Below are 14,137 nucleotides of genomic sequence, written 5' to 3'. Positions count from 1 at the left end.
TCAATGCAGGTTATTAATGGTGCATTTCAATGAACGTCACTCACTGTAGACTCATCCTACTTATATGCGATACATATAAACATGGATTTAGGAGGTTTAATAGCTATAGATTGGTTTTTAACCTCTATAAGCAGATAGGGATGGCAAGTGGGTACAATTTCGTGGATTCCGCACCGTATCCGCTCCAATTGGGGCGGGGATGGGTATAATTTTAGTGGGTAGTGGGCGGGTGTGGATTTAGAAAGTGGTACCCGTCGCGGGTAGTGGGCGGGTAATGGATTTGAGACCTTACCCGCCCCGCATCCGCACCGCATCCACCCGCCCCGCATCCGCCCTCCCCACATCCGCCCGCCCAACTAAATATCCATTAAATTTTGGATCATTCTGAATTTAGGTGTAATTTTAAGAGACTAATTTATAAATCCTAATATTGTATAAGATATAACTTGTAATTTAACCAAGTATTAGGGATAAGTTTATGCATAAATTTTTTTCTTTCAAACCTCTTGTCTTCACTCTCCAGCTTATTCATGTATGTTTCTTCCCTTTTTACTTGAAATTTAATTTTTGTAAGAGTCATTTCCGTAGTCATTTCGTTTTAAGCTCCTCTGCATTTAGTTTTAAGAGTTTAATTTTTATTTGCTCGTACTGATTTTTAATTATTTTTTAGATTCATCTTAATGTTTGTTTTAAGCTTAATTTCTTAATGTTCTACAAATCAATATCTTGTGACTGAGCACCCACGTTTTTGGCTAACAGAGTCAGATCGTTGCTTCTCAAATCTCTATTTTTAACGCCACTGAATAGAATTAAGTGTTTCACATGTGCTTCACAAACCTCCATTTTTAACGCCATTGAAACTGACTTTTTCAAATTCAAATTTCAACCGAGTATTTTGCAATACTGGTGTTTTATTATGGTGTTCTATGAGAATGATGATTGTAATACTGGAGTATCAGATGTCACAAGTATTGCTTGAAATTTTAGAATGTTGTGCCAAAGAACAAAAACATTATGTGTTTGTCATTTATGTTTCTAGACTTTAATTATGTCTTTTATTATGATGTTTTATGTACTTTAAGATCTATATTAACACTTAACTCAGATAATCATTAGTTTATTTTATTATGTTTCTTAATAGATGTGTTTGTTTTATGTTTGTTGCTTATGTATAACTTAAGTTTGTTGTCAGGCGGGTCTAGCCGGGTACTTCTCCAGTGGGTAGTGGGTGTGGGGATGGATTTGAGAATGTACCCGCGTGGGCGGGTGTGGATTTGAAAATTTTTACCCATCATGGGTGGTGGGCGGGTGGTGGATTGAAAAATATTAGGTGGGTATGGGGATGGGGGAGGGGGTATCCGCACCCGACCCGCCCGTTTGCCATCCCTATAAGCAGATTAAGAAGTTATAATGTATCTTTTAGCTCTAGACTTTTTTAAAAACAATACACATATACATAACAGGACGATTGTGAGACCGGACGAGTCAAATTTTTGGTCCCCTCTTGACTCTACGGAACACCCTAAATTTAACGAATAATCTCTGATGAGTTTACATGTATCACATTCGATTATTATATTGCCCCAAAAATTTGTAAACAATACAAACCAAAATATCATATGAAAATGATTGTACAAAATTTGGAGATCCTTTAGTTTTGAAAACAATGTATGCAATAAAATACAAGTTTTCTCATTTACTATATTTATATATTTTCACTAAGATTCCTCTTTTGATGTTTTCTTATCACGATCCACAAAACCTATAACATGCATAAAAACAATTTGAGCACTGAGCCAACAAAACTTAATATATCTCATCTCTAATTAATTATCGAGGCTCAACATATTTTCTCAATTATAGGGAGTATCACATATCATAATATTATCATTATATTATGAATATCATGGTCATCAACTTTGGTCTATACACTATTCAAGGATGTTATCTATCAAGCTACTAATTCATGGTTCTCTCACTTATCCTCATAATTGTTTCATTAGCCATAAGCTATTTTGTATCACCTAAAATCAGATAAAATTAACTATAATACATAGTCTCATCTAGCATCAAGTATTAAAATCAATAATGATATATTGTATCATATAACATCAAGTATCATATTTAATATCTATACTTGGTATCACACATCATCAATTATTATAAATAACATCTATATTTGGTATCACTAAATGTCAAATATTAGATACCATTTTCATTAGGTACCATCAAGTGTTAGGTAGCAATGATATGGGTGGCACCTGATATCATTAAGCATAGAGTATTATTCTACTAATGATTTATTTGTGTAATATCATGAAGCGTCAAACTATTGAATCATTAACGGTCTCTTGCACGAAAATCGTATGATTAAATATTGTCACATAAGGTCACATATTAATAATCACTATTAAGGTATATGAATATAACATAATAACATAATCACGATATTTATTCCATCATAAAGCATAAGGCTTTCTTCATAATCCACAATCATAGCTCGTTCCTTTTATAGAATGTATACATAAAAGTATAATAATCTTTTAGTAGCCTATGTCCTTCAGTAATATTTATCAAATAATTATGGAGAATTTATTTAAGTTGCAAGTAATCATCGTTCTCTTATCCACATAATAATTCGGTTTTTTGGATTTATTTATAAGTCAAGTAGGTTTAATTTAATTTCAAATATTGATACTAATTATGAGTATCAATACTAGCCTTAAGATATCAATACTTTTGGGTAGTATTGACACTAAATCGATAAATTGGAACCCAACATCTTGACTCATTATCCATACCAAAGATAAAATATTGATAATTTAACACCCTCAACCTGATTTAGACAAAAACCGAATCGAAGAAGCTAACAAAGAACATGAATTCGAAAAAATTTTATACAAACTTCATACATTGGTCAAGCATTGTCAAACAAACACTTAATGATTCATATTAAAGCAATTAAATCTTTAATAAACTAAATTTATATTGAAATGTTGATTAGAGACCAATTATAACCCTTCAAAAGGTTAGGGACTAAAATGTATTTTCTTAAAAATTAAAGAACTAACTTATAAATTAGTATAAGTATAAACCAATGAATATTTAAATCAAACATACCTTTAATCAAGTTATTAAAAATCTAAAAGATCATATCTTAACTAATACATAATTCAAGGACTATTTACAACATTTTGCATATTTAGAATTGTTGATATTAATACCATTGTATTAGTACCTATACTTTTTTTTAGAGAAACGACGAGCCTCATTAAAAATCCCTTCTAGTCCTAATAAGGGGAAAAGAGTGTCCAAATTCTATTAACGGGAAACCATGTCACAAGATACATCAGATGTAATAATCTCGGGACAAACCGAGTCGAAAAACAAAGAATTACCCGACCGTAGTGCTCAGGTAGCCAAAGAATGTGCTACCTTGTTGCACTTGCGTCGTGCGAACTGAATTACAAATGATGCATTACAGTCAAACAAATTTCGGGTTTCCTGTAACTAAAATCCTGTAGTGGAAACATCAGGTGGTCTAGCCCGGATCTTGTTCACCACCATAGCAGAATCGTACTCAAATACCACATTAGTCCATTGGTTATCGATAGAAAAAAGCAAACCAGGCACAATTGCATGTACTTTGGCAATCCCAACTTCCCCACAAGATGGAACTAAGACTGCCATACCCCCTAGGGGTAACCTAGTAGCATCACGAGCTATTATACCCACTGTCTCCATTCGTCGCTACGGATTGAAAGTCCCGTCAACATTAACTTTAACAACTCCAGAGTCGGGCGAACGCCACTTCTGTTGGGCTACACTGGTTGGCACCTGTTGCAGTGGAACTCCGACAGTTGTGCGTGTTGCTCCTTGAATAGTGGAATTCCTGGCTGATTTAAACGCATTCTGGAGCACCTGTGCATTTAAAGCTATAAGCCACATAGGTTGAAGTTTATCCTCATGGACTAGTGTATTTCTTCCATTCCATATATTCCAAAGTAGAACCGCAAAGTTAGTGAAATGTTCCACGGTGAACAACTGCGATAATGCTTCTACCCAACTTAAACTAGATTCTCCAGGTGTGAAACGAGGTACCCCAGAAAAACCAGCCTCCTGGGCATACAGACAGCCACGCAAAGCATGAGCAGCTGTTTCCTCATCAGCTTGGCACACAGGACACGGTCTAAATCCTAAACATGCTTCCTGAATACGTTTACCAACAAGCAATCCATTATGCACCAAGCGCCACATCAATATACATATTTTTGGAATAATCGGTAATTTAGCAATGACCTACCAAACAGGAGATATGCGGTCCGGTGAGTGTTGCTGACGTTGTAACCACCAATACCCAGACCGAACCGAGTACACACCAGAATCATGTTAGCCCCAAATAATGACCTTCTTAGAACACGGGTTAATAATGGTATCTAAGATTGCATCAGCATCTGCCCTCGTGAACACCTCTCGAACGCGTGATTCAATCCAAGTCGGATAATCTGGCATCATAAATAATGAAGCCCGAAATCTTGCTGGTGGGGAGGAAAAGTAATCCCTGTAAGCGTCACCTTTGTAGAACCACCCCGTTATTCGTAACTAGGTTCAGTTGACTATTAATACCAATGCGCCTATAAATGGCTCCCTCAATCTACTGAAGCACCCTGAAAATGCTTTTCCATGCATAAGAAATTCTTTCTCCTTGTCTCGCTTTCAGAATATCACCATGTGTGAAATATTTAGCCCGCAAGACTCGAGATAATAAACTATTAGGGAACCAGATTAACCTCTAGACCTGTTTTCCTAAAAATGCAAGATCGCAGATCAGGTAAACCCAATCACTCTTATCTTTTTGGTTGAAAAATATTTGACCAAGCGATCAATGGCCAACCACTGGCCGAGATCTTCCCAGTCCACCAATGTCGTCGCATTACAGAAGTCATGTCATTAAGTAAAGATTCTGGCAAAAGATAAGAAGACATTGCATATTGTGGTAGTACCTGGGCGATCGATTTTAGAAAAACCTCAGGCCCTCCATAGGATAGGAGACGTTTCATCCATCCCATAACCCGAGCTGCCAATTTCTCCTTTAAAAAGCCAAATGCTGACATCTTATTTTTTCCAATAACAATTGGTAGTCCAAGATAATGGCCCAGCGAGTCCGCTTGTAGTATTCCATGTATATCCGTTAACTGTTGTCAGTGTGCCAAAATAGTGTTAAGGCTAAAATATATTGATGATTTGTCTGAATTTATATGTTGTCCCGAAGCATCGACAAAAACTCGTAGGATATCCTTAATCGCTTCGGTAGTGGAATTATGAATAAAGACCAAACTATCATATGCAAAAAGTATATGTGTCACACGTGGCCTTTTCTGAAAGGCTCAAATACCTCAGACTGTACCATCCCTTTGTTCCTTATGAAGTAAAGTTGATAAACCATGTGTAATAAATAGGAAAATGAATGGCGAAACTAGGTCTCCGAGACGAAGTCCGCGCGAGGGTGAAAACACCAAAATAAGAGAACTATACACTCGAACCGAAAATGTGACAGAAGTTATGCAGCGCATAATCATGTGTACAAAGGCACCATTAAAACCGAGCTTAAGCATGACACTCCTCAAGAAACTCCATTCCACCCAGTCATATGCCTTTTCAATATCTAATTTCAACGATGCACCTTTGCTTATACCATTTTTGGATGAATTTAAATAATGTAGTAATTCATGCGCCACCAAGATGTTATTCGATATTTGTCGCCCAGATAAAAAGTTGATTTGATTTTCACTGATACATAGTGGCATAATACTCTTCAAATGATTTACCAAAACCTTTGAAACTATTTTATAAACAACGGTGCACAAACTTATCGGTCTTAGCTATTTCATATGTTGTGGCTCATCCATTTTCAGAATTAATTCTAAAATTGTCTTGTTGAGTCTCGATACTTCAATCATAAGTATCAATACTCTTGTACATTAATTGAGTCTCGATTTAGTATCGATACCATAAGGATAATAATGATATTGAATCTAAATATCAATACTAAAATAGTATATTGCAATCAAATTTTTGATGGTATCAATACTCTTATCCAGTAATGATATTATATGTACTAAATGGATAATTTCCACTACTAAACATCGATAAATTTAATCCAAACTTAAACTTGAATAAATAAACAACCTATATAATAATTCTTAACATCTTAATTATGCCTTGAAACATCCAATTCACCTAGAGTTCAACCAATTTCATAAGATATTAAAAGCATACTCAAATCATTATAAACTATCATTCAAGCAACACATATTCATTTCAACCTCACCATTCACACCCTTTTTGAATTTAAGCATAATTCATCCATATAAAATTCACTTAAAACATATTAAAAGGATTTATGATCAAACAAAGATGACATAACTTTGTACTAACAAATATATACATAATCCATAAATCAAACACATATTCCCATCTAAGAGTATGAATAAAAAAATTCACGCTATTGGACTTTTTCGCATAGTCAATTGAGGGCTCATGTGATCTATCCCACAAAGATTTAGTAATCCCAAGTTCATTCTTGGAGGTAGAGATCTCCATGAGAGGGTTAAGAATACCCAAGTTACCTAACTAATATGACGATCATCTTGTTTTCCAGAAATATCATGAATATTTTAGCTTATGCCAAGGCACTTCAGTTGCTAATTGGGCTTAGATCCCTAAGTACTCACGAGGAGTAATTTAGTCGGGTGTATGTTTCTGATGCAATAGTTTAGGATCTCACTCTAAGTACTAAGGGTACTATAGGTAAGATAAAAGGGAGTGAGTCTCAAGGTGCATTAAACCCTCCAACTACACCATGATGTCTTCTTGTGTGAATAATAATTAATTTAGCTATGTGATTCAAGACTCATCCTTGATGTCTTCATGTTGGTATATAAGTACAAGCTATATACAACACCTAATAGTATACAGTGTTGTGTAATACCATGGATTTTAATGTTACTTAAACATCAATTGGCTAGTATAGCCAACATCGAATAATAAAATGGTGGTAAGTAATCATTGGTACAAAACTTAGAGTAATAGGATCCTTAAGTTAGAGTACGGTTGTGTGGGATCTTTGCTCTCTAAGATATCTAGATGTTGCTAGCTTCGCTCAGTAAGTAATAGATTTTCAGTCGTGATTACCTTAAATGCATGAACTGGTGAGTAACGCATTTATAAGCTGTAAGGAAAATGAGAAACAATCGAGTAGAATGGATGGATATTGATTCATATTTGTGTAGTAAAAACTTTTTAGACCTATATGTAGAAAGTCAAGAATCGATATCATAACTTTAGTAGACGATATCGATATCGCGTGTGGTACTTGTCCGTAGGATTTCAACATGTAGTATGACGAATTACCTATGTTCAATGAGTAATAAATATTACAGAGTGGTGTAATATTTTAACTCAATTGAGTAGAGTTAGTCAGTAAAGAGTTTAGAGGTTACAAATGAGTCGTGGAGAAGTGTTGGTCCATATAAAATGTTTTGAGCATTCAGTGTCAGACAACAAGAATGAGATTCTTTGGCTTTGTGCCTCTAGAAGGTTGGTGCTTAAGGTTCGACGCAACTAACGTCTTTTGAGAAATCGTAGGTTGATTTTGTGAGTTTTCGAGATGTATGTCGTGTTGTGGGGGACTTCTTTCTTGAGGATTAGACTTGATAAGAGTTTAGGTACTTCGAGGATTCTAAGTTTTTGATCTAAGGATAGATCGTGATTCGTTCTAAGCCAATTTCAATGATGAAATTCCTTTCAAGAATGGGAGAGTTGTAATGCCCCAAATTTAAGGCTAATAGTTTCAGGTTTACCCGAGAGGTATGTGAACCTAATGGAGTTTATAATTGAAGTCGATGGGCTAAGTTTGGGCTTATTGGGTTGGAATTTAGCCTAAAAGGGTCAAAAAGGGGATTTTGTTTCTTATAAGGTAAAGTATGAAAGACCATAAGTGTAATTAGCCCATTAATGAAATTGAGGTTGATTTCTTGGTATTTATTTTAGCTTTGGGCATGGGATTTAAGGAAGAAAAGCTAAAAAAAACTTTTATCATTTTCTCCTCTCATCATTCTCTTCATTTTTTTGCCTTATCTTTTCCTCCTAAAGCTTTAAAGATCAAGGGGTGGTGGTAAGAACTCCTCTTATGTTCCATCCAACTCTAACAATGTCTTTAAGCCTTTCAACAACCTTAGTTAGTAATTCAATAACCTTGTTTTCATGTGTTGGCTAGAGAAAGTGGTTCATGAGTATCCTAGTTCAAGAATCAAGTATAGTTGAGAAAAGAGGCTCATTTCGGGATTCTGACACCAAGGTAGTGTATTTCTAATCGTTTGTTGTGTCGTGAATTTCCTAAATGTGATGCTTTGTTGGGGATTTGGGTATTTGAGCATATTTGGGGGGTTTGCTTGATTCATGCTTATATAATATTTTTAGTTTAAAGATAATGTTTCTATAGTGCTAAATGACCCTAAATAACTTTCATAAACTTTAGCACATATTTTGGGACCAAACTAGGGTGTGTGTGAGTTTCTTAGTGTTTCTTGATCCTATTTCTAGGTTTTATGGGTTAGGGTATCAATACTGGATGAAATGGGATAATTTTTGGATAGTTTCAACTTGGAGTATCATTATTGAGGGGAGGAGTATCGATACTGAGGGTATTTGGTATCGATACTAAAGGTATCTATTGTCGATAATGAGCCATGTTTAGTAAAATAGAAGTTATTTTTGGTACCGATACTCATGGGCGTATTGATATTGCATGTTGAGTATCGATTCTACTCATTTTGGATGGCTAGATTCAAATTCATTAAAGCCTATAAGAGTTAAGGATGATCCGTAATGGTGAACTTAATCCGTGAGGGATATAAATAGAAAAAGGGTTCTTAGAAACACTCTTATGAGTTGGTTATGATCGAAGAAACCATATTAGGCATAATAATTCCAAGTATCTTCAATCGAGCATGTGTCAAATAATCATAAACAAAGGATCATTACAGAAGACGTGTCAACAAGTGAGGCGATGAATGACATGATTCGGATATAGAGGAAATCAAGTACCCCTTAAACACCTAGAATCAAAGATAAACAAGTTACCCTACTAGTTCAAAGGTAAACCGATAGGAAATGTAATAAGAGCGACCCGATAGTCGTTATTAATGAACCAATCCTTAATCGAGTGTTGCGCTAGTAGTAATATACCAAGTGGACAGTGACGAATATTGATTGCCTTAAGTGCATAAACCTAAAAAAGTCTAATAAGCCCTTACATAATGTTTTATATGAGAGAACAAGGAAAATAGTGGCTAGTAAGGAGATTGTCTCACCTAATTATGACAAGTTTGATAATGAGTAGCCGAGCTTCCTCGATTGCCTTACGTGACATCAGTTGATTTGTGTGTCGAGGTGTTCAGCTCTGGGAAAATGATTGATTATGAAAATGAGATAATAATGTAATAATAATGTTAACTGTATGATAATCATAAGAACCTTATGAGGTAAGATTCCATAAGACTTATGCCTTGTTTACAGCTTGGGAAATATAGATGACACCCGAGTTACTTGTATTTTTGTGTGTGACAATTGTCCTTATCACTAAAAAAATATTCGGATATATCCAAATCAATGCAAGGGAACTTAAAAATCTAGTTGAACGTTGTATTGATGCTATGTGACCCGGACACATTCTGAGTACTCTAAAGGAGTATAGTAACCTTGCAGGTGGAGATGTTATGTGACCTATATCTTACCCAAGGTACCTTTAGTAAGAAAATAGGTGTGTGAGTTCTGTGATGTTGTTTGACCTTGATCTATACCATGATGCTTACTTGTTGTTGTGTGATTATACCTGACATCTTTTTAATATCGGGTACTTTCATTGTGTGTTGCATGATGATTGTACCTAGTGCTTATTACCATGTTTTCTAGCATATTTATGTTTATGATATTCATATGCTGCTCTAGATTAGCGCTTATATTTTTAGGCTTTGTAAGCTCAACGTTCGAATGTTTTCATTCGTAGGATAGAATATTGAGATGTTCGAGGAGCACTGTCGCAGCAGAACTTCTAACATTTCCTCACAGAGTACTATATGGTTACTTGTATAGGGCATGCATATTTATAGGACCTTATCATTATTCAACACTGTAAATACTGAGATTTATATTATTTTGATTTAAATTATATGTCATGGAGCTTTAGTTTGTAATAATATTTTTTATGATAATTATGAATGTCATTTAATAAATTTATGGTTTTTAAATGAAAATGAAAAAATGTTTTAAAATAGTGGTTTCTTTGGTAGCCAAATGTGAAATATTAGGTCTAATCGGGTTTAGGGTGTTACAGGTCTCCATTGAGTTGTCAGACCCTCGATCCTGATCCATTATAGGCTCATACGGACTGAGATAAATTCAAGAGAATACATTCCTTATGTCTAGCATAGAGGGATCCTCACAAAGAACATAAGGGTGTGTACTCTGGGAATGATTCACTAGCATGTGTGGAGGGATACTCACTAAGACAAATAGCATCTCACTCCCATTGATAAAGCTCGAGTATGAAGCTTATAATATGCACATACACATACTGTGTGTGAGGAAGAAGTCAGAAACCTTTTGACAAAAAGAAAAATAAAGACTCATTTATGAAAATATTAACATATCTAAAGGTAATAAAATCAAACATTAATACAAGTATTTACAAGAGTAAAATGATGCATGATTTAATACAACTATTTACAAGACTAAAACAATTGTAAATTAAATAGAGGTTTGAGTTTATAAAATTCTAACTACTCAGATAATATATAATTGATTAAGGCTTGACTCTTTAATTGTCCTTAGAGAAGTCACAAAGGTATCGAAACAGTTCTTAAGCTTGGGAACGAGTCTCGACATAATTTGAGAAAATTTAGATTTTATTTTGAAAATAATTTTGGACTCGTCAACCTTTTCACTAAGTAGGTGGAATACCTAAAAATGTATTTTTAAGAAATTTAGAAAAATCATTTAAAAGACAAAAAAATGGTATGTGTTTTATCAAAGATTCATTTTTAAGAATTTGAGAGTCGATTGCACTTGGGGAATGGTAAACACACCCACAATGTCCAAAATTGATACCTCTCGATTATATGTTTTCTAAAATAATGGAACCTTATATACTTGAATTCCAATTTCAATTACGATCATTTTATTTCTGTGAATGAATTTGAAAAAATCTTTGTAAAATATTTTACTAAAAGAATTGATTCATTCGATTTTAATTAAAAGTAATTTTCCTTTACCTTAAAAATTAAAGGAAATCGTAATCCAATTATGTTGGACACGATCCCATTAACTCTTGATTTAAAGCAACATTATCTTCAATTTTTACAAAAATGATAAAACAAAAACGTATGAATGGTGGGTGCAACAATAATAAGTGACATATGTACTCTAAATAAATAGAGTACCAAATAAAATACATAAATTTAAACAAGTAATTTTACACAAAAAATATTCATAATGATTAAATTTAAAATTGACAGAGATGTTCCTTCACTCGTGCATCTCAAACAAGTACACTCCATGTATTTGGAGGTTTTCTCTTATATCGCTCTTCATTTGAGACATTTCCCTAATAAAATAGATGTAATTTAATTTTTATCAAAATAGTTTTATTATTGCAAAAAATATGGAAATGAAATGGATACCTTTTAGTTCGAGTAATCCTCAGAATGACACTCCAAGTATTTGGAGGCGTTTATTAGATTAATCGCACCAAAAAGTCATTACCTTAATTTCAAATCAAATGAAAAATACATTTTATATATTTAATACTATATAATACAGTAAAACCTTTATAAATGAATAATGTTGAGACTACATAATTTTATTAATTTAAAGAGTTATTAATTAATTGATAAATTAATAATTTATTAATTTAAAAATATTTTTTCCGATTCAACAAACCTACAATGAAGGAACAACTAAAGAAGGTATTCATGAACTTGATACGATAATTGATGGTCTTGGGTACCACAAAAAAATGGATGTCAATCACCTATTGGATTAGCAGAGTAAAAATATACATGTTCAGAGGTCCAAAGCGTAAAAGAAATTGTAGCTAGTGTTATTGAAAATCCTATTGAGGATGAAATTGAAGATGATACACCGAAACTTTTGAATGCAGTAAAGAAAGTTAAAGATGAAATCAAGATAGATTTAAATTTTAAAAAGAAGCAAACAATAATAGAATCATACTTTACTGAGTTGTCCTAGTTATATTTGTAATTTTATAGAATTATTAATTTATAATATTGAATGGTACATAAATTTATATAATGTCTTCTAGAAATAATTAACTTATTAATTTATCAAAATTATTAATTTAGACCATGGGTCCAAGTTAGGACCGAGAAAAATTATTATTTTAGAGGTTATGTAAAGCCCTAAATATCGAATCAGAGACTTTATTGAAAAGATTTTAAATTTGGGGATTTATTTGAGTAAATGATAAAAGGATGATAAATGTTTTGGAGTAGTGGTTTAGACTAAATTGTAGCAATAAAAGATTTAAAAGGACATTTTGGTCATTTTAAATAAAATGAATTTAAAATTCATGGTTACTAAGGTATTTAAGTAAGGAAATAAAGGGAAAAGGTAAGTTAGCTAAAAACCATCTCTTTTCTCCTTCTTCACGTGGATAGATTTCCTCTATAACCAAAGGTGAGATTTCAATTGGTTAGTTTATTCTTTCGTTTTTGGTTGGTTTTTGAAGCATTGAGTATGATAGAAGCCTAATGAAAGATTTCATAGGATCAAAACTAAGAAATGGATGAAATATTGGATATTTAAGGAAATGGGGTTTTGAATGATATGTCATAATATGAGTTTTTACTGATGTTTATTAGAATATTTGACTTGTCAAATAAGTAAATGAGAGATTAGAAGCATCAAATGAGTTTAAAAACAAGTTAGAAAAGTGGTGTGATTTTTAGATTTGAATGTCCTTGGGAGATTTTAGATGTTTTAAGAAGCTAAATGAAAGAAAATTAATAGGGATAAGTAAAGAATAGTTTAATAGTATTGTTAGGTGAAAACATAAGGAAATTTGACCAAATTTGGGTAAGAATCGGGCTGGAAAATGGAAAATATGGGTAAGGGTATCGGTACTAATAGAACAGTACCGATACTATAGGCTTGAAATAGGAAGAATCAACTGGGAAATGTCGATACTAATGCAAGCAGTATTGATACAAAAGGGGGTATCGATACTATGAGGAATGTATCGATACCATTGATAACAGAATGCAAAAATGGTATCGATACCGTAATAGAGTATCAATACCATAGTATAGTAGTATCGATACCATGGTAGGGGTATCGATACTATTGAGCCATAAATTTTAAGATAGGCTGATATTGTTATAGAAAATTAAATAATATGTACTCTTGAGTAATGTTTAAGTATAATTGTTAGGAAATATACTAACAATTGATATTGTAGGTGTCTTTAATGGATGCTTGAGTAGATCGAAATCAAGATCCAAAATCAAGCAAAACAAAAGACAAAGGCAAAGTACCAGAGTAATTAGCTTTGCGTTGTGGATACAATAGTGAGGCAAGCCAGGTGAGTGCATTTATTATGTACGTATATGTTACGGTAGTCATAGATGTATGATTGATTGATATATGTATGGTGATTACCAAATGGCACTGAGTGTGCAAAAAGTTAAGAAATTCATAATTAGTTTATGAATTTCCATATGGGCACTTTGTGTGCAAAAAGCTAAGAAATTCATAATTAGTTTATGAATTTCCGTATGGGCACTTTGTGTGCAAAAAACTAAGAAATTCATAATTAGTTTATGAATTTATGTATGAGCACTTTGTGTGCAAAAAGTTAAGAAATTCATAATTAGTTTATGAATTTCCGTATGAGCACTTTGTGTGCAAAAAGCTAAGAAATTCATAATTAGTTTATGAATTTTCGTATGGGCACTTTTTGTGCAAAAAGTTAAGAAATTCATAATTAGTTTATGAATTTTCGTATGGGCACTTTGTGTGCAAAAAGCTAAGAAATTCATAATTAGTTTATGAATTTCCG

At 33.2% G+C, this 14,137-nt stretch overlaps 1 protein-coding gene across 1 annotated transcript; it reads right to left on the bottom strand.

Annotated features, from left to right (window-relative positions):
- Positions 1–3,750: 3,750 nt before the first annotated feature.
- Positions 3,751–5,114, bottom strand: LOC120140877. Its single transcript, XM_039155876.1, has 2 exons — positions 5,004–5,114; positions 3,751–4,209 (listed from the first exon to the last, which is right to left on the bottom strand). Exons 1-2 carry the CDS (start codon positions 5,112–5,114, stop codon positions 3,751–3,753), a joined length of 570 nt encoding a protein of 189 aa, XP_039011807.1.
- Between the last annotated feature and the right edge of the window lie 9,023 nt (positions 5,115–14,137).

This window comes from Hibiscus syriacus, unplaced genomic scaffold (genome assembly GCF_006381635.1).
Source record: "Hibiscus syriacus cultivar Baekdansim isolate YM2019G1 unplaced genomic scaffold, ASM638163v2 tig00002237_pilon, whole genome shotgun sequence".
NCBI classification, from domain to species: domain Eukaryota; kingdom Viridiplantae; phylum Streptophyta; class Magnoliopsida; order Malvales; family Malvaceae; genus Hibiscus; species Hibiscus syriacus.
This window is presented reverse-complemented; position numbering and strand designations above follow the sequence as displayed.

Excerpts from the sequence above, each read along its gene's own strand:
- LOC120140877 (XM_039155876.1), bottom strand. The coding sequence starts at position 5,114 with ATGTCAGCATTTGGCTTTTTAAAGGAGAAATTGGCAGCTCGGGTTATG. Across the intron at positions 4,210-5,003 it reads TTCTAAAATCGATCGCCCAG|GAAGCATGTTTAGGATTTAG; the intron begins GTACTACCACAA and ends AAACGTATTCAG.